We start from the raw sequence: 20,795 nt of genomic DNA, 5'->3' as shown, positions 1-20,795 counted from the left end.
GTGACTGGGGGGGGGGTGACTGGGGGGGGGTGACTGGGGGGGGGTGACTGGGGGGGCGGTGACTGGGGGGGCGGTGACTGGGAAGACTGGGGAGGGGGTGACTGGGAGGTGGTGACTGGGTGGGGCAGTGACTGTGGGGGGTGTGACGGGGGGGGGTGACTGTGGGGGGTGTGACTGTGGGGGGTGTGACTGTGGGGGGTGGCGTTGACTCGGGAGGGGGGGGTGACTGGGGAGGGGGGGGTGACTGGGGAGGGGGGGGTGACTGGGGAGGGGGGGGTGACTGGGGAGGGGGGGGTGACTGGGGAGGGGGGGGTGACTGGGGAGGGGGGGGGTGACTGGGGAGGGGGGGGGTGACTGGGGAGGGGGGGGTGACTGGGGGGGGGGGGGTGACTGGGGAGGGGGGGGGGTGACTGGGGAGGGGGGGGGGGTGACTGGGGAGGGGGGGGGGGTGACTGGGGAGGGGGGGGGTGACTGGGGAGGGGGGGGGTCACTGGGGAGGGGGGGGTCACTGGGGAGGGGGGGTCACTGGGGAGGGGGGGTCACTGGGGAGGGTGGTCACTGGGGAGGGTGGTCACTGGGGAGGGTGGTGACTGGTGACTGGGGGGGGTGACTGGGGGGGGTGATTGGAGGCGACGGTGACTGGGGGGGGGGGTGATTGGGGGGGACGGTGACTGGAGGGGGTGACTGGGGGGTTGATTGGGGGGGACGGTGATTGAGGTGGATGGTGACTGGGGAGGGGGGGGGGCGACTGGGGGGGGGGGCGACTGGGGGGGGGGGTGACTGGGGGGGGGGGTGACTGGGGGGAGGGTGACTGGTGACTGGGGGGGGGTGACTGGTGACTGGGGGGGGGTGACTGGGGGGGGGGTGATTGGGGGCGACGGTGACTGGGGGGGGGTGGTGACTGGGGGGGTGACTGGAGGGGGTGACTGGGGGGAACGGTGATTGAGGGGGACGGTGACTGGGGGGGGGTGACTGGGAGGGAGTGATTGCGGGGCGGGGGGTGGTGTGATTGCGGGGGGGGTGGGTGGGGGGGTGACTGGGGGTTGGAGCGAGGGGTGACTGCAAACAGCAGTGTATTGTGACTCCGAGTGTGAGGATGCCGGTAACTGTGGGGACCGAAGGCTGATAACTCGAAATGCTGTTGTTTTGGTCTCCTCCCTATCAGATTACCCTGTCAGTGGGTCTGTGCCAATGCAATAATCTGGCTTTTAAGCTCTTTGCAGGTCTCTGACATTGTGATCTTTTCTGATCTCACACTAAGAAAGTCCGGTTTGGAGAAAGAATGGATACTCACTTGGCTGGAAAAACTCTTGTGATTCCTCCATCAGTGGCCACAAACACTGCAAGCAGACCCAGCCTAAAATTGTGTGTTTAAGAGAGCGTGGAAGATAGAGACCAAAGACAGGGAGTGAAAGAGAAAGTGAGAGTGACATAGATTCAGACAGATTGAGGTAAAAGAGAAAGAGACAAAAGACAGGGTGAGTGAAACAAGGAGAAACAGAGTGAGAGAAAGATAGAGAACGAGATGGAGAGATAAAATGAAAAGAGACAGATAGAAAAGCAGGGAAAGATACACACACAAAAATACAAACAGAGTGAGATATGGAGACAGAAAGAAAGTGAGACACACACACAGCAAAGAAAATGAGACACGAGAGACACCCAGACAGAGGGGGAAAGTGTGTGAGAGAGGGAGAAGGGGGATAAAGACAAATTGAGTTAGTGCTCAGTTCAAAAAGATCACTTTCATCAGCGGATTCTCAGTTCTGAAAGGCATTTATGTGTCTTTGAATGCTCCCGCTGATTTTTCCTGTATGTGCCTCATTTGAATCCTCTTCAACCAGCTAACTTTTAAACATTGCTTCTCTGGTTCAAAGAGAACACAAAGTGAGCTCAGTGCAACAATGCGTCAGGTAAATACAAAGGGCTAGAAATTCCATAGCGCCCTGTCTGGGGCGATTACTTTTGAAATCGCTAAATCAAGCGCTAACCACTTCTCTTGGGGTGCTAAACTGCGAGAGCGGGGCGGTAGCAGCAGAGCGCTGAACAAGGTGGAGCGCAGTGCTACCGACATCAGAGACTGCTTCCCTCGCTTAAAGGGAAGGGCCAATGATGCTGCTTCTTCTCAGTTCTGTGTTGCCAGAAGACCTGCGTAACTGCCATTGCAGCCCCAAACACTCTCCGAGAGTGGAGGGCTTGGACATCGCTCTGCAATGAAGCATCAAAAACTTGCAGCAGGCTCTATACTGTGCAAAGAATAAAGTTTGGCCGACCGGAGAACCACTGCCTTTAATTAGTGCTCCCCCAGCAGCCAGCCGAGGTGACAACGCCTCCTCTTGCTGCCGTTGACGATGGTGATATAGCAGGGGGCGGGAGCGAATATCACATCCGGGGCGGTGACGGGACGCTGCGCATTTTATCACGTCACGATCTGCGCGGCGCTAGGGGCCCAGGCAGTAAGTGTTAGCGCCATCGCTAAACCGGCAGTGAAGTTCGCGGGTGTGGCTGAATTAATCACGTTTGGTCGCTAACCCCTTAGCGCCCCATTACCACCCCCCCCAGGCACTAACAGGAGGCGCAAAGCAGACGAATTTCTCCCACAAAGTCAGTCACTAATTATAACTGAGATGAGAACTCCCCGATCGCACAGAATGGCTTGGGAAATGGTGTAGGTGCTGACTGAGCGGATTACAGAGTGATTGGTGAGCCTGAGCGATGACACTCAAATACTCCACATACAGTGACACGCAACTTCTTTATAAACACACTGTTCAGCAGCTGGAGACCTGCTGTTTGCCTGATTTTGATGGCATGTCGAGCTGCTGTGCTTCTCGCATTGGTCAAAGATCCCAGGTGAGCTCGGTTAGGCTCCTAAAGATACGATTACACCAACTGGCTGCATCGGTTTTAAACGCTGCGGGGGTTCTTTTGATAAACTTGCTTAGACATCCAGGGATTGACTGCACAATAGTGAATCGTGCTTTGTTTTCAGTAATTTCTTTTACCTATCTCTTTCTGCATGTGTACACCTGTCCTAGTACTCAGACTCACTGACCCAGGAATTGGTTGACGGTGTGCCCGTTTTACAGGCATCAAATGGGCGTCTAAACATCCAATATGGCGGGTGGCATGCGCACGTACATTTCCCGATAGATGTACAGTGCTCACCTTATTGGTGAAGGCAGAGAAAGAGGTGTCCAGGGCCTGTGCCTAACACATTGGGCCCTTTACATTTGAAAATACGGGGCCTCATGCTTGCTTGAGGCCCCCTTACCCAAAATTGGTCTGCCCTGAACACTGCAGGCACCAGGCCAGCTGCATTCAGGAAAACCAGGTTCTCTTGCGGCCTAACCAGCGGTCCTTAGTGGGACTGCCGGCTGCTGTCAAAAAGCGAAAATACTTACCCAAGTGTGGAGCTGGTCAGAGCACACCTGCTCTTCCCGGCTCCACTGCCGCACCGAAGATCCATTGCTGATTCCCGCTCTCTCTCTCGGTTCCCCCACCCCACCCCGGACCTACCCGAGGTCCACTGGCCGGCGACGCAGGGACCCGAAATTCAAATGGCCCAGCAGGCACCTGAGCCTGGCTGGTCCCACCGATGTTGAGTGAGTCTCGGGCTGACCTGTTCCGGTGCAGGCATTGTTGCCTGGCCTGTCTCATTTATAGGCCTCTGTCTCTGACTGGGTTCTGCTCGTTGAGGCACTCGATATCATCCCATTTGCAGAGCGCATAATATGAACTTTCAGAAGAGTTGGCTGCAGCGGTGACCAGGACTGGAGTCACCATGTACTTGCTCAGAGAGAACAGAGAGGTCTAATGAGACAAATCAGCAAATCCCCATCGTCTCCAGCAATCTGGGTGTAACAGTTGCAGACAGTGACACTAACCTGCACAGACAGGTTAAGATCTCCGTGGGATATTTTACTGCATTGAAGCTGCTATATAATTGCAAGTTGTTGGTGCTGTGTGAATCTTTGCCAATGCAATTTGATAACTGACTCAGCACAGCTCAGGAATCGAGTTGGGAAATTCCTTTGTTTCGACACACCAGCTAAACAGCCGAATCATCGGGCAGCTGGAGCAAAGCATTTTTACTCCACTCCTGTGTGTCTCCTGTTGCTGTCACTAACGAAGTGACTGTCATTCCCCGTCGCCTCGTAACTCTCACCTCACAAGCGCCACCTTCTGCTGTGGCAATGACCCCCAAGTCCTTTTTCCCCATCTGCCTCAATACTCCAAGCGGCACCAAGAACTTACGTGTGCAAGTCGTGATTCTTCCAGACTTTCTCCACTAATTTGGCAGTGATCCCCGAATCCAGGATCAGGTTATAGATCAGGTCCGATTCACCTGAAAAAGCACGGAGACAAGGCGTGAGTGCGATCGGGAGGTTCCTGGACTTGGCTCTGCTGCAATCCGCACAGAAGTAATGAGGTTCTCAGCCTCTCACATTGACTTCTCCATGGTCAGGTTATAGCCGTGTTCCTGCTCCTTCGAAATGACCAGGAGAGCAATATTGACTGTGTTGTGACTTTGTATGGAGGGAACGCAGACCTTGCTTTGAATAGATTACATACAGCAAGTGTGGCTGAGAGATCTACTTGCAGTGCAGTAACTTCAGTGTCTGGAAACCCACCAATAGGTGTAGCTTAGTGAACACAGGGAAGCTGGTCAATCGGACCTCAGATCTGTGGGATCAGTGGAGGTTTATAACTCCCCTGCTGATGTCTTCTTCCCAGATATTCCTCCCATTTCCCAATAGTTCAACTGCAGACGGCAAAGGTATCACTCGCGTCAAATGAAGGTTGGACCCACACAGACCACTGGTGAGGTAACACGATGAGGGTTATGGTTAACTAGTGAGAGCACAGGGACCACAGAGTTAAGGTTATGGTTAACCAGTAAGATCACAGGGACACTGGCTTAGGGTTAGGTTAACCAGTGAGATCACAGGGACACTGGGTTAGAGTTAGGTTAACCAGTGAGATCACAGGGACACTGGCTTAGGGTTAGGTTAACCAGTGAGATCACAGGGACACTGGGTTAGAGTTAGGTTAACCAGTGAGATCACAGGGACACTGGCTTAGGGTTAGGTTAACCAGTGAGATCACAGGGACACTGGCTTAGGGTTAGGTTAACCAGTGAGATCACAGGGACACTGGGTTAGAGTTAGGTTAACCAGTGAGATCACAGGGACACTGGCTTAGGGTTAGGTTAACCAGTGAGATCACAGGGACACTGGGTTAGAGTTAGGTTAACCAGTGTGATCACAGGGACACTGGCTTAGGGTTAGGTTAACCAGTGAGATCACAGGGACACCTGGGTTAGAGTTAGGTTAACCATTGAGATCACAGGGACACTGGCTTAGGGTTAGGTTAACCAGTGAGATCACAGGGACACTTGCACTCCAGTCACAGCCCACACATCTTTAGAACAATTCCTTCCTTCCTACCTCATCATCAGCACAGAGCTGGATATTACAGGATCGCTGCACAGTAGGAGATCCTCATGTGGTGCTGTCTGTAGTAAGACCTCATTTGTCCAGTCTGATGGATAGATTGTAAGCAGGCTAATCAGCTCTGAGGGATTGTGGGGAATCGGGGAGACTTGGTACAGACCAGCTAATGCCCTACATGTGCGGAAGAGTTTAGACTATGAATCAAGCCCACTGTGTTTACTGTTGTAAGACAATGTAACAACATGGCAGGATCTACAACCTTCTCAGCATGTTATGTTTACCACACAGGTGAAGGATGTGTTACAAGGCAGAGTTTGAAGTTCACGTGCGATGGTTCATAGTAGCACTCCCTCTCCGAAAGACTGGAGGCGCTGCTATGATTAGTGCTGACCACACCATGAACCGAAATTTAATCCCTTAAATACCAGTTAATGCTCAAATGGTGCAACCTTTCCCAGTCTTGCAGTTCTTTTTGAATGTCAGACCCAGTTGAAATAAGTGAGAGAGCAGGAATTTGTTGCCTGTAACAAGGGTCCTATTTCGAGCAACCAACAAAGTGAGGAGGGCACAGGAGGCAGAGCTGGAGGTGACTATTGTGCCATGAGCAGCATTGTGAATGAGGGTTTGGGGCCCAGAAGAGCCAAGGGCCCAGGGAGGGAGCAGCACGGACCAGCCCACACTGCGATATGTGTGCGCACTAGGTCTGTGCAGCAGAGCTGGTCTCCAGTCGTCCTGGTTAACCCTTGCCACTGGACCAAGACCTAGCTCTGTCAAGCCCGTGTGGTGGCTGGTGTGCAACGGTCACCACACGTTAAAAAAATCCACGCACAGGCATCTTCCACCCCCTCAATTGGAATTCAGGACTGAAACATCGGGTCCTACATTGAAACATCTGTGAACTCGTGGAAGCAAGTCATCCTTGCTCGAGGGACCACCTATGATGATGATGATGATGGGATCTCAGAGCAACGGTGCCTCAAGTGATTGCATCGAAGCCCTAAGGGAGGGAGTGATACCTCCATCAAACCCAGAGTCACCGCCTCACGGCACTGCGTTCTCAATCAGGAGCCTGAACTTGGTGATTTCTGTCACCCCCGGGAGGCCTCTCTGTCATCAACCAGTTTTCTGTACTGGAGCATGTGACTGGTGCTCTCCTCCCTCGCCTTAATACATACCGACAATTTACCAGCACACAGCAACAGCAGGGGAGGCAAACTGACCGCCCCCCCAGGCCGTTTCCCAGGATACAGGATGTGGGCGATGGGGTGCATGCTCCCAATAGGCAGCGCTTCACAACTCCACGGGCTATATGAACAAGAAGGGAAGCTAAGTGGCCACAGAAGGCCAAGGCACCCTCGGAGCACATCGGAACCACCCTTCCGTGGCCGCTTGGATGTGAGGAAAGACTGGACAACACCTTTTGGGAGAGCTACTGTACCCCTCAACTCCAGCCGATGGTCACACAGCGCCAATCCTGCACCCCCAGCCAGACTGCAATAGGAGGAATCACACACCCATACATGGATGGCCATTGAGCAAACATCGATAAAGAAGAGGAGTGAGGGACAGAGGGAGGGAAGGAGGAGGGAGGGAGAGAAAGGTGATGGCACAGGCCTGGGGTCGGCATGACAACTAATCATCTGTGCATAGGAACAGGAGTAGGCCATTCAACCTGTCGAGTCTGTCCCGCCATTCAATTAGATCATGACTGATCTGTATCCTACCTTCACTTACCCACTGTAAGATTAAGCCTTTTACGTGAAACTTATGTTTAGATTAGGTATTTTAAATATATATTTAAATATATATACCACTCACCTTTGGGTTAGGCATTGTAATACATATAACCGGCTCACCCTTATAAAAATTAGATTAAACATTAACACATGAACAACTAAAAAGACAGAAATTGTCACATTAAACTACCTATAAGGCAGAGGGATATACCTAACAAAGGATATTTCTAAAACCTGTTTTTACAGCAGTCTGTTTTAAGGATGAGAAGGGGGAGTTCGAACACTGATAAGGATCCATCTGGAACAAGTGAGATTAGTGTGTGTGTACGTGTCGAGACCACTATAAGAATGGGGACTCAGACAGCTTAGGCTTGTCGAGGTTCAGGATGTGGATCCATGAGGTTCCGTTACCTCTACCTGAGGAAAGAAAGGGACAATTGTCCTTTCTTTTCCTGTATGCTGTTGCTTGAGCATTGTGTATACCGAGATCAATGTTGTCACACAATAAACGGACTCGTTGCAATCAGAAATAAAAACAGAAAATGCTGGAAATACTCAGTGGGTCAGGCAGCATCTGTGGAGAGAGGAACAGAGTTAACCTTTCAGGTCGATGACCTTTCGTTGCAAACATATTTGGTGTCAGAGATTCGAATTTTCTTACATCGCCTTTGCTCCATATGCCTTGATACCCTTAGCTAACAAAAATCCATCGATCTCAGTCTTAAAAATTGCAATTGACCCTCAGCATCCACAACCTTTTAGAGGAGAGAATTCCAGAATTCCATTACCCTCTGTGTGAAAGTGCTTCCTGGATTCACTCCTAAATGGCCCAACTCTAATTGTAAGATAGTGCCCTCTTGTCTGGATTCCTCCACCAGAGGAAATAGTTTCTCTGTATCTGTTATGTATGTAAACTTTACCAGTGTGTAAAACTTGCCACCAGGGGGCAAACCTGTGGGAGACCCCAGGGTCACCTGCACACACTGGACAAGCAGGTATAAAAGGCAGTCTACCATGCTGCCTCCTCACTCTGGAGTTACAATAAAGAGACCAAAGTCACAACAGTTTGAGCTCAAGATATACAGTCTTGTGGAGTTATTCTAAATGTAACAGTATCTACCTTTTAATCAAATCCTTTTATTATTTAAAACACCTCAATTAGATCACCTCTCAATCTTCTAGGGAATACAAAACCAAGTTTAAGCAACCTGTCCACATAAGTTAATCTTCTGAGCCCTGGTATCATTCTGGTGAATCTTCCAAGGTCAATATATCCTTCCAGAGGTGAGGTACCCAGAAACTAATGCAGGCTCGAGGGGCTGAATGGCCTACTCCTGTTCCTATGTTAAAGCCTAGACATTCAAAGGTTACAGCTCCTTAACACACGCCAGTATTTAGAGATGAACTCTGCTGTAATTACAAGCAGAGATTAACTCTGCTGGAATACATAACAAATTGTTAATGTGGTAAGCATATTTTGGGAACCTTTATGTGTTTAACAGTTTGTCAGGTGAAAAAGTTCTGTCCAGACACCAGCTAAACCAGAATCTACAGAGACACGGATAGACAGCTGGCAATGTTCAGTCTGCCACATGTTCCGCTCCAAACAGCTCAAGAAAGACTTGATGTGGCTGAGTCTTGGCATTCAATGCATCAATGGCCCAGATTTTGCATTCAGCGGTGAACAAACAGTGCTATCCATTCATACACTCACATGTGCCCACAGACTTTCTATGGGCTTTTGCACTGGAACTTGCTGTGATTAGAAAGCCATTTTGACACAGCGCCCTCTACAAGAGATCTACGAGACTTGGGCAAGCAACTGTGTATCTCCCTAACCAATCAGATTGAAGAATCTTACTGAGACATGCAGATTCTGAACCAGGAAATATCAGTTAGAATCAATGCCAAATCATGTACAGAAAGTGAAAACGAGAGGGAAAGAAAGATGGGATTAAGAGAGAGAGAGAGAGAGATAAAAGAGACAGAAAGAAAAAGTAAAATAAATATTTTATTTAATTAAAAAAAAATCTCCAACAATAATTAAAATCTGAAGGAATGAGACTTCACACTTGTAAAAGTTAATTTTCAGTGCCAGAGTGGTTGCTTGGCAGTAAGAAAGACTTACCACGTCATTAAAAATGTACTTATGCGACATTGGACAAGTCTTAACTTTTTCTGGCAACTTTAGTGGGTACCCATCACGTAAGTACCGCAACTTCACACCCCTCCATGTATTTCAGTGCTGAGTCTTTCAGCGAGATACTGGTATACGAAGCTTCTGGTGGAGCAGAGCAACTCGGACAGCAACTTCGTGATCTCCGCGTTTAACTGTACCTGTATGGTCGCTGCAAGTTGCTGTCCGATTTACACTTTAAGAACGCGGTAATTCTCACCGTTATATTTACCGCAAAATCTGAGCCATTGTAATATCTCCAGTAAGACAAGCTGCACAAAATTGCACACAATCTTTCAAACATGGACCCAGCAACACATTACAAAGTGCGAGAATAATCTGCTTTAATTCACCGTGAGAAAGTTATCTTCCTTATCTATCTACGTTCATCTAGGAAGGTGCCAGGGACAGAGTGACTGAGCATTTGGACAAATAGGAACTGATCAGAGAGAGCCAGCATGGATTTTTAAAGGGTAAGCCATGTCTGACCAACCTAGTTGCATTTTTTGCTGTTACTAACGTGGTAGATAAGGGAGCGTCGATGGATGTCATTTATATGGAGTTCCAGGAGGCATTCGATAAGGTACAAGCGATTGTTAGCATCAATAAAACCACATGGAATTGGAGGCAACTTACTGGCTTAGATAGGGAATTGGTTCGAAGGTAGGAGACAGAGAGTAGGGATAATGGCAGGATGGGACGAGTTGTGTTCCCCAGGGATCGGTGCGGGGTTCTCAGCTTTTCACTCTATTTATAAATGACTTAGATGAAGGAATAGAGAGTCGTATATCCAAGTTTGCTTATGGCACAAAGTTAGGTGGCACAGTAAGTGGTGTAAATGGGAGCAAAAAGTTGAAAAGTTTAAGTGATTTGGGCAAAACAGTGGCAGATGGAGTTAGTGGGAAGTGTGAAGTCATCCACTTTGGACCCAAGAAAAATAAATCAGAGTATTTTCTAAATGGTGAGAAGCTAGGAACTGTGGATGAGCAGAGAGATTTAGGGGTCCATGTACTGAAGTCACTAAAAACTAGTTGACAGGTGCAAAAAAATAATTTAAAAGGCTAATGGTGTTGGCCTTTATCACAAAGGGGCTTGAACACAAAAGGGTGGAAGTTATGCTACAGTTGTATAAAGCTCTGGTTAGACTGTATCTGGAGCACTGCGTTCAGTTCTGGGCACTGCCCCTCAGGGAGGGTACATTGGCCTTAGAGAGGGTGCAGTGCAGATTAACCCGAATGATACCGGAGCTAAAAGGGTTAAATTATGAGGACAGGTTGCATAGACTAGTCTTGTATTCCAGTGAGTACAGAAGAACAAGGGGTGATCTAATTGAGGTGTTTGAGATCATTAAAGCATTTGTTAGGGTAGATCGAATCTATTTTCTATGGTGGGGGTGGCCAGAGCATGGGGCATAACCTTAAAATTACAGCTAGACTGCTCAGCAGTGAGGTCGGGAGCACTTCTTCACACAAAGGTGAGTGGGAATCTGGAACTCTCTCCCTCAAGAGGCTGGGGATCAATTGAAAATTTCAAGAGTGAGATTGATAGACTTTTGTTAGGCAAGGGTATTACGGGTTACGGAACCAAGGTAGGTAAGTGGACAAGGTACAGATCAGCCATGAACTAATTGAATGGCTGAAAGAGGCTGAATGGTCTCCTCCTATTCCTACGTTACTGCTGTTGCACACCGTGCTGTTTTCATCATGGTAATAGCAGCAGATCCCTCCGCGGCATTGTGCCTTTTAGTTTATATCCCCCTATTTACTTCCATTCCCTATTCTCATTTGTCCACATTAAACATCATTTGCCACTCCTCCGCCTACCTTCCCAACCGATCCAGATCCCTTTGTACTCGATTTCCCTGGTCCCCAATGTGTCAAACCTCTTCCCTTTAGCAACTAAACCACACTGACAATCAGCAAAGATCCAGCAGAGAAACCCGGCAGCAGAATGGCTGCAATTTCAGCCCATCACATCATTGCATTCAAAGTGGTTACAGCCGCCATCTTATTTCTGACACAGCTGAATATGTAGCTGCACAAACAACATTTATACCACAACAAACCCATTAAAATATTTATAAAATCCTCACAATCCTGAAACGTAGTGACAGATTTTCCTCCCTGGGATTCCACATTGCTCCACTCCCACTTGCTGTCTTTCAGTGGCTCGCTGTTCTTGAACCTTGGGGCCCAAGTTTCCACAGGATAAAAAACGGGCCGTTTTTCGCGCCTAAAACGGCGCCAGAAAAAAAATGCACTATTCTCGAGCGCTTTGCAGCTCCTTGTCTGTTTGGCGCGGCGCCCAGGGGGGGCGGAGCCTACACTCGCGCCGATTTTGTAAGTGGGAGGGGGCGGGTACTATTTAAATTAGTTTTTTTCCTGCCGGCAACGCTGCGCGTGCGCGTTGGAGCGTTCGCACATGCTCAGTGTGAAAAAAACTGCCACTCGGCCATTTTTGTAGTTCTTTGTAGCTGTTTAATTTTTGAACATTTTTTAATAAAATCACATTGCCATCAGCACTGAGGCTTCCCTTCTCACTGTCTCCTTCCCCTCCCTCTCCTCCACAACAACAACCCGCTGTTTCCTTCCCTTCCCTCCCCTCCGTGGCAACAAACCGCTGTCTCCTTCCCCTCCCTCCCCTCCGTGGCAACAAACCGCTGTCTCCTTCCCCTCCCTCCCCTCCACAACAACAACCCGCTGTTTCCTTCCCCTCCCTCCCCTCCACAACAACAACCCGCTGTTTCCTTCCCCTCCCTCCCCTCCGCGGCAACAAACCGCTGTCTCCTTCCCCTCCCTCCCCTCCGCGGCAACAAACCACTGTCTCCTTCCCCTCCCTCCACTCCGCGGCAACAACCCGCTGTCTCCTTCCCCTCCCTCCCCTCCACAACAACAACCCGCTGTCTCCTTCCCCTCCCTCCCCTCCGCGGCAACAAACCGCTTTCTCCTTCCCCTCCCTCCCCTCCGCGGCAACAAACCACTGTCTCCTTCCCCTCCCTCCACTCCGCGGCAACAACCCGCTGTCTCCTTCCCCTCCCTCCCCTCCACAACAACAACCCGCTGTCTCCTTCCCCTCCCTCCCCTCCGCGGCAACAAACCGCTTTCTCCTCCCTCCCCCCTCCCGCTCAGCGGCACGAACGGCTTTCTCTCCCCCCCCTCCCGCTCAGCGGCAACGAACGGCTGCAGAATTCTCCCTGGCTGAAGCACTTACACACAGGTAGGAAGATAGTTTATTTAATCTTTTCTTTGCTTATAAATGTTTATTCAGGTTGGATTTATTTGTATAATATTTGTATAAGTATGAATAAGGATTTATTGTAGAATTTAATGAGTTCCCTTCCCTCCCCCCCCCCCCACCCTCGTTCTGGACGCCTAATTTGTAACCTGCGCTTGATTTTTTAATGTGTAGAACAGGTTTTTTCAGTTCTACAAAAATCTTCACTTGCTCCATTCTACTTTAGTTTGGAGTACGTTTTCACTGTGGAAACTTTCAAATCAGGCGTCAGTGGCCGGACACGCCCCCTTTTGAAGAAAAAATTCTGTTCCAAAGTAGAACTGTTCTACCTGACTAGAACTGCAGAAAAAAAAATGTGGAGAATTGCGATTTCTAAGATAGTCCGTTCTCCACCTGTTGCTCCTAAAAATCAGGCGCAAATCATGTGGAAACTTGGGCCCTTGATATCTTCCTTGGCCTTTGCTCTCTGCTTCTTTGTCTAGCTTCTTTGTTTATTTCTGAATCTCTTGTACTATTTCTCTTCTCCCTATACATTAGTGTCCAGTTATACAGTGGCTCTTTGTCCCTTCTATACAAGGACACTTGTCTCCATTCCATCCTGAACAAGACCTTGGGACAAGGGCAAGATTCACTACACATGCAATATTAACTACACAGTACAATACCAACTATACATAATACTAACTATACATAATACTGACTATATGCCCAATGCTAACTGTGCACTATACTGGCTGTACACTATACTCTCGGAAGTGATCAAAGTGTTGGAGGCTACCACTGCAGCAACATCATTCCTTAACAAATCTACATTGTCCTGGGTTGGCATTTACTCCTGTCAATGCTACTCAAAAGTCTTGGTTTTAACTCCCAGCGCCCTTTGAGAACGGGGCGTATAGGAAGTTAAAATATAGATAGTGAGTCAGCGCTGACCACTTGCCACTTTAGCAGGCACGTTTCAGGAAGCCAGCCCGGACAGGCAAGGGCCTGATTGAGATATAAAAGTCTGATGACGTCAATTTTAATATTTGTGTCCCAGCCTTGACAGGGAAACCTGGTGCCAAGGAGCAATGGAGGGCCATGACGGTAAGTAATCTTTCTTTATAACAAAGGCTTCATTATGGGCCAAGAGGAGAATGAGTGAGGAAACGCAGGGCCCTGGGCTTCCCTCCCCCAGTCATGGTCGCTTAACCACCCCCACCACTTACCTGACCGCTGGGAACCATTCCCGGGGGTACCCATGGACAGTCTTCAGTCACGCTCGCTCGACTCCCGTCTGCTGTCCTGACATAATTGATGCCGGGTTTGGGCGGCAATCAAGCCTGGTTCATTTAAATGGGGCCTGAGAGTTAAAATGGCCCATGTCTCATGCCAACAAACTGGTCCAACACTTACCCCTTGCTCCTTTGGCCGGGAAATTGCGCAGCGCCCCATTTGGTAACATCCGCGAGGCAGAAGTTCCTGCATCAGGCGCGGAAGTCCCCCCGTGCGCGCGAAATTGGGGTTATGACCCCTGACAGGAAGTGGTGCACAAATAGACGCGGCCCACTTCCTCTCTGAGGCGTTAAGGGGCCGGAAGCACAGGGAGAGTGGCGCAGCGCTATGGGCTGGTAACGCTGCCACGTAGAAGGGCCTTTCCCACCATTAAAGGGGAGGGCCAAGCTGCAGACTCTGTAGGGCCCTACCTGGAACACCAGGGAAGCCAAGAACCGGGCTGCCAGATCGCAGCACGGACCCCGCGTTCAAGGAGGCAATGGGCCGTGACATGCAAGCCGGGTGATTTTTTTCAACACGTGCACATCACCTCCTCTTTAACTGGTGCCCTGCGAGTGACCGCTCCCATGTACGTGCCCCCTGAAGCTGGCGCTGATATCGCTGGCGCAGCTTCAGGGGGTGAAGCTGAATTTTTGTTCCGCGGTGCCAGTAACTGTCATCACCGGTGCAGCGGAGCGGGCCGCTACCGGTTACTGGCACCGCTAAACTTCCGCGAAATATAGCGGGAGTCGTTAGTGGCGCTGCGTCCCGGCGAAAAGTCATTTGCGCCTCGTTAGCACTCTCCGGGGCCCTAACCGGAGGTGCAAACGACCACAATTTCTCCCCCAAAGTTTCGAAGCAATCATCATAGGCAGTCCCTCGAAATCGAGGAAGACTTGCTTCAACTCTGAAAGTGAGTTCTCAGGTGGCTGTACAGTCCAATACAGGAATAACAGTCTCTGTCACAGGTGGGGCAGACAGTCGTTGAGGGAAAGGGTGGGTGGGGAGTCTGGTTTGCCGCACGCTACTTCCACTCTCTGTGCTTGGTTTCTGCATGCTCTCGGCGACGAGACTCGAGGTGCTCAGCGCCCTCCCGGATGTGAAGGGAGAGGCCAATTTTGGGGTAAGGGGTAAATTTTCCAATAGGACCGGCTCCATCTAAGGGACTGGTACTCAAGTCCTTGTGGAGTGTAGGGGAAGATTTCAACTTGTAAGGAAGTGAGAGAGACAGAGCAGATAGAAAATGAATACAAATTGCAGCAAGTCTCTTACAACCACAACTATGCTGTGACTTTCAATCGGTGCCATTCTCTCAGCTCTCGGGGTCCCCAACGACCCGGTCTATACCATGGACCAGTGTCTGGAATCTATCAGTTTTTGTAACCAGATATGAGAGGACTGTAAGAAGCTTAGGTTATTCATGGAGAAGAAAGTTTCAAGTGTAGGTGTCTTTCCAAATACTCACTGCCATCTTCTGGCTTCAGTGTGTTTCAGCTTTTCCTAGTACATCATAGTTCCCTCCTGGCACAAGAGCCTGAAGCTCAGGCACCTTACTCCTAATGGAATCCATGTACAATGGAGGAGGAATATCAAAAACAAGGCTTGGCTCAGAAGGTTGCAATGGATACGTCGATGATCAGCCATGATCTTATTGAATGGCGGAGCAGGCTCGAGGGGCCGTATGGCCTACTCCTGCTCCTATTTCTTATGTTCTTATGAATACAAATACAGGGATAGAGAGTAATGAGGAAAAATCCTGTCTATGGACCTGCACTGCTGGCAGCAGTCACTGGATAATGACCAGGGCCCCTGGCTGACTTTCCCCTCACCAGCCTGAAATGCCGAGGCCAATTATAGTGTACCTCAGCTTGGATCAGCCACCGACTGGGAGTCGAGCCTCAATCCTTCTGGTCTCTAAGGCTCTGTTACAATCTGTCTTTACCGACCGAGTCAGTAGGGCACCAGAGGCTGATGGGCTGTGGCATGGAGATGCAGTGGAGCCTGCAGGAGGCAGGCCGAACAGAATAAAGTGCATGCACTCAAACAAAGATGGAGTTAAAGAACGTTTTTTTATACAGAATGCAAAACACTTTGGGGTAGAAATTCCGACGTCCCCTGGGCCCGTACGAAGTTTCTACAGATCCGGGAAGGATTCGGAAAAGCCGGTTCTCAGCACATAATGCGCATTTGCTGAAAACCAGCTTTTCCGATCTGTCAAGCTGAAGCTGGACAGATCTTAGACAGATCGGGAGCGAGGACAGCTGCACAGGCAAGTTTGCGGGATTTACCTATATCTTGTCCAGCAAATGTCCTCAAAAATCTTGCGTCTGAAAAAGCAGACACATAGCCTACTGTTACAGGCATAAGAGTTTAAAAACCTATCAAAAACATGATTAAAATAAAAATTTAAAAAACATATTTATGTTAAAACCATGCCCACTCAGGTAATGTTATTTTAAACCCTAACCCTAACCTTAAAAAAAATCGGCAATTTTTTTTCTTTAAAAAACATATATATCAACTTTAATTTGTATTGTGTATTGTTTGAGGTGTTTTTTAAATGTTTTATCTAGTGTTTGTGCGTTTTGGGGTTTTTCTCATTCATTGTAATAGGAGATTCGTAACTTACGACACTCCTACTACAATGAATGAGAAAATACTTACCTGTGATTGGGTGTCCAGGCTCACGTGACTCCTACGCACGTCCCTACGAGCACATGCTGCGACATGTTGGGAGAGGAGGCCTGTGGATCGGGATCTCGAGCGGGCGCAGCAGCTTCAGGTAAGTGCGCGTTTTATGTCTATTATTTAGTGCTTTGTCCGCGGGAAGTCCTCGAGAGGAACTTCTGCCCCATTGAGAATCAACAGCTGTAGTTTGTGAAAGTGATTCTGAGCCTCGTGCAGGAGCTCTTCAGTTCAAACTCGTGTTGATGGGAAACAGACCTACCTCGTTTATACATGGCACAGGATAGTTGTCTGGGAATCCGGACTGACCACCAGTGTAGGCCTGGTCAAACTACACCACCATCAATGCAACATGGTCATTGGCTCTTAAAAAAAAATCCAGGCCACCAACAGACAGCAATGGGGTCCTGAAGTGAGAGAAAGGCTTTGAGCTACAATACTGTGCCAGTGCGGTGGCAATGCACGAGAGACGACAGGATCAGCTATGTCAGGGATGTGGTTAATGTGAGGCTTGTGGTAGACAATGTCTCACATGGATCGGCCTGTACAGTCAGCAATGCATCCATCTTCCATGAACTTATTCTCCCTTCTTTATTAGCAACCTCATGCTCGAGTACGAGGACTACCCTACGACAAAGTTCACATTGCTTAGTCTTTCCGCTGGACAGGAACTTCAGAGCCACTTCCTACCTGCTATATGGGCTGCTAAGATGCTAAGATCTATGCGTCAACTGTCCTGATCTCAGTACATTCTGGGCACAAATGCAAGGTTGGCATTTAAAATGTACTAGTACAAGAAATAAAGGATCACATTATGTAAAGTGATCCCCTAAATTTCACACTAAAGTTGGCCACTTGATGAGGACTTTAGAGAAGCTGCAAAAATCAGAATCCATCCACACATTCAGTTTCAGTGCCTTGAAATATTTTACCATTAGACTTGTAACTCCACAAGAGAATTCACTTCATGAGAACTTTTACAATATTTTCCTTGTACAACTTCTTTTAATGCCAGTAAAACTCAACACACCACATAGTAGACCACTGGGGACAGGACCAAGCCTGCGTTTTGTACAAAGTCTAAACAGTGTAATGACCAAATCAGAAAGCCTGAAGTAGCCACGAGCTGACAGGCAGTTTGAGGGGTCCTGCCCCTGGACACTATTGTGTACTCACAGTTCTTGGAGTCGGGAGTGTTCTTATCCATCAGATTGATAAAATTGAATAACAACTCTGTGTTGTTGTCTGACTTGACAAGATCCTTGCAGTATTCCCTAGGAGGAAATCCAAGTGTAAACACATTCCATGAGGGTAAAGTGGACACTGGCGTAAAAGAGACAGTGACAAGCCCTCACCCTCAAACCCCTCGGGTGTCACTCCTGTACAAGGAAGGGACAGTAACATGAAGAAGGATCATGCTGCAGGAAGTTCCCTATTCTTTAACACACAGACGGCTGGAAGTTATACTGCCACATATGATTGTCATGCAGGGGTAGGAGCCTTGAGGAAAGGGCCATCACAGCCTGGAAGCTCGTGCATATACCGGTGATTTCATAACGGGGGGAGAGACGAGGCCAGAGCAGAGAGCTAGATATCCATTCCATAGGCAGACATAGCAGGTGCAAACATGGACCACAGCACAGGGGGAGTGGGTACTGACTGGCTCATGGCATGGTCAGATTTGGACAGCAGGTTGGTGCACGGCACAATGAGCGTACAGCATGAAGCGAATGGGCAAGCGCGCACACACACACACAGCTACCTGGGAGCAATGAATACATGTCCCACGGTCTCAAAGGAGCTGGGTAACAAGGATTCAAAATCTGCAATAAAAAGGAACATTATCTGGGAACTACTGGCGAGGGGGAGCTGTAGCTTACACCTGCAGCGTTTCAGACATGTTATCATTAGCACAGGAGCGGAGAAGAAACTACGCAACTCTTAAAAATGAGAAGATCAAGAGATTGATCTGCAGGGTTGAAGCACATCTCAGGAGAATAGTTGTAGCCAATATGTTGCCCAGAAAACAGACAATTTTTACATTCTGGAACATGGAAAGTCCAAAATACTAGCCAATAAAATGAGGTCATTCAGGCTGTTTGAAGACTACTAGAAATTGATTACCAATTGCATTTTTTTCAGCATCTTCCAGTGCACGGATTGTAGTCAGCTACTGAATATCACTCATAAGGCACCAACATGGCCAAACTCTTTATATTACATGGAGACAATCAAACTCTGTTTTGAAAGGGTGGAGCGTAGGGTCCAGTTACAGGCTAATGGGGAGGAAGTAGATGGGGTGCGGTCCAAACAGCACTGATATCTCTTCAGCATCATTGAGGAGAGGGGGGAGGGAGGTTAGTTAGTGAGGGAGGAAGTGAGAGAAAGAAAGAAAAAGAGAGAGAAAGAGAGAAAGCAGGACATTAAAGTTGGATACAATAGGAAGCAGATATCTAGAGGGAAGAGAGTCAGAGCAATGCAAAGGAAATTTCGAAGCCATTGTGGACATAACAAGACATTGCATCAAGAGGGTTGGATAGGGAGTTTGAGAAGGATCAGACGGGCAGGTAAATGGGCAAGCAGGCTGGGTACAGTGGGGGGTAGGCACTGAACAAAGAGGATGGGGGGAGGGGACCAATATTCAGATACTTGCCCTTGTTGATGTTTTGGACTGTGTGAATCCATCATAGAGAGAGAAAGCAGAAAAAAAGGGGTTGGGTAGGAAGGGGGTCACAAACAATATTTTATTCAATTACTATTTGAATAAAAATATTGTGTATAAATATACTGAGAATCTTGCAACTGACAAAATAAAAATATCTCAAAAGAGCAAACAAACAGTTGCAAACATCTAGACCGATAGCTCTAGGTGCTCTGCACACAAGGCCAGCATGCAGTAGCCAAGGGCAAATGATTCTAAAGCTTCAGCAAACAGAACAAGGCAAGTCCAAACAATCCGGAGAAGTTAAAAAGAAAAGAAAAAGAAAACAAAACAGAATGAAACAAAAAGCGAGAAAGAAACTGAAACCCAAGTAGAACATAGTGAAAAGCATGCACATTTTCACAGTCTCTGTGTGGTTTGCTGCTTCAGAATCATTGTATATTCTAGAAGAAAGCAAGAAAAGGAGAGCTCGACTTTTGCTTCTTAACCAGCTGGTTCATATATTAATTTTGACGTTTATTTTTGCTCAGCAAAATACAGAGTTTCACCAACTTCAGAAAGGCTACTGTGTAATTGGTTAAACTCTGATCGGGGAAGCTTGCTTTCTATCAGCGCAGTAACGTTTTCTACAGCCCAGTGATACTGGCGTGTCGGCAGGTTCTAAGACAGACCAGAGGATCAATCGACTGGACAGCAGGTACTTACACTGGGCTTGAAGGATTTGGTCATCCAGCTTGGCGTGGATATAATATTGGCTGTACAGTGGTAACACCAGGGCCAGGCTGGAAAGGAAAAGAAGAGGCAATATCACATCAGAAATTAACTTGAGCGGTCACTGGGACTCTGGGATTAACCAGCATGGAGAATTTTTCAAGTTCCATAGCATTGTAGAATATTCTGGATTAACAAGTTACTTACCTGCAGTACCAATATTTGTGAATGGCACCCCAGTCAACCTGCCAATCACTTTCAGCGGGAAGGGGTGGGGTGTGGGGGGAGGGGGGAGGTGGTCAGAGCAAGTGAAATTAACATGCTCAAACCTGAGCCCAAACCACAGAGTGCTGGGTATCAATGCTCCAGATCATCTTCCAAATGTTCCCATGTGGATAATTCTGTTCGATAAAGGGCTTACAGTGCAGCAAAGAATTGTGCCAACTTCCTGGTTTAAAGTTATTTGCATCTATGAGTTCAAGGTTCTATTAGCTAAAGTAATATTTCAGGACAAGGCTCTAGAATGTTCTGCACATTGTAGAAACAGGATAATCCATGGCGTGATCTCAATGACATGCAATGTAAGGCCTGAGTAATACCTGGATTATTCTCAATGGGCAGTGTAAGGCCTGAGTAATACCTGGATTATTCTCAATGGGCAGTGTAAGGCCTGAGTAATACCTGGATTATTCTCAATGGGCAGTGTAAGGCCTGAGTAATACCTGGACTGATCTCAATGGGCAGTGTAAAGCCTGGGTAATACCTGGACTGATCTCAATGGGCAGTGTAAGGCCTGAGTAATACCTGGACTGATCTCAATGGGCAGTGTAAGGCCTGGGTAATACCTGGATTATTCTCAATGGGCAGTGTAAGGCCTGAGT

The 20,795-nt window shown here is 48.4% G+C and overlaps 1 protein-coding gene across 2 annotated transcripts in view; it reads right to left on the bottom strand.

Moving 5' to 3' along the window:
• The window catches only part of LOC139277400 (voltage-dependent calcium channel subunit alpha-2/delta-2-like), a 1,881,585-nt gene that overhangs the window by 65,311 nt on the left and 1,795,479 nt on the right, over nt 1-20,795 (bottom strand). For both annotated transcript variants that reach the window (XM_070895823.1, XM_070895824.1), the window contains 5 exons: nt 19,909-19,985; nt 18,304-18,364; nt 17,718-17,815; nt 4,258-4,348; nt 1,295-1,357 (listed from right to left, as the gene is read on the bottom strand). In XM_070895823.1, coding sequence (XP_070751924.1) covers nt 1,295-1,357; nt 4,258-4,348; nt 17,718-17,815; nt 18,304-18,364; nt 19,909-19,985 — 390 coding nt within the window. The remainder of the gene's footprint in view (nt 1-1,294; nt 1,358-4,257; nt 4,349-17,717; nt 17,816-18,303; nt 18,365-19,908; nt 19,986-20,795) is intronic.

This window comes from Pristiophorus japonicus, chromosome 12 (assembly GCF_044704955.1).
Source record: "Pristiophorus japonicus isolate sPriJap1 chromosome 12, sPriJap1.hap1, whole genome shotgun sequence".
NCBI lineage: Eukaryota > Metazoa > Chordata > Chondrichthyes > Pristiophoridae > Pristiophorus > Pristiophorus japonicus.
Note: the sequence above shows the minus strand (reverse complement) of the source record. Positions and strands in the feature narration are given on the sequence as shown.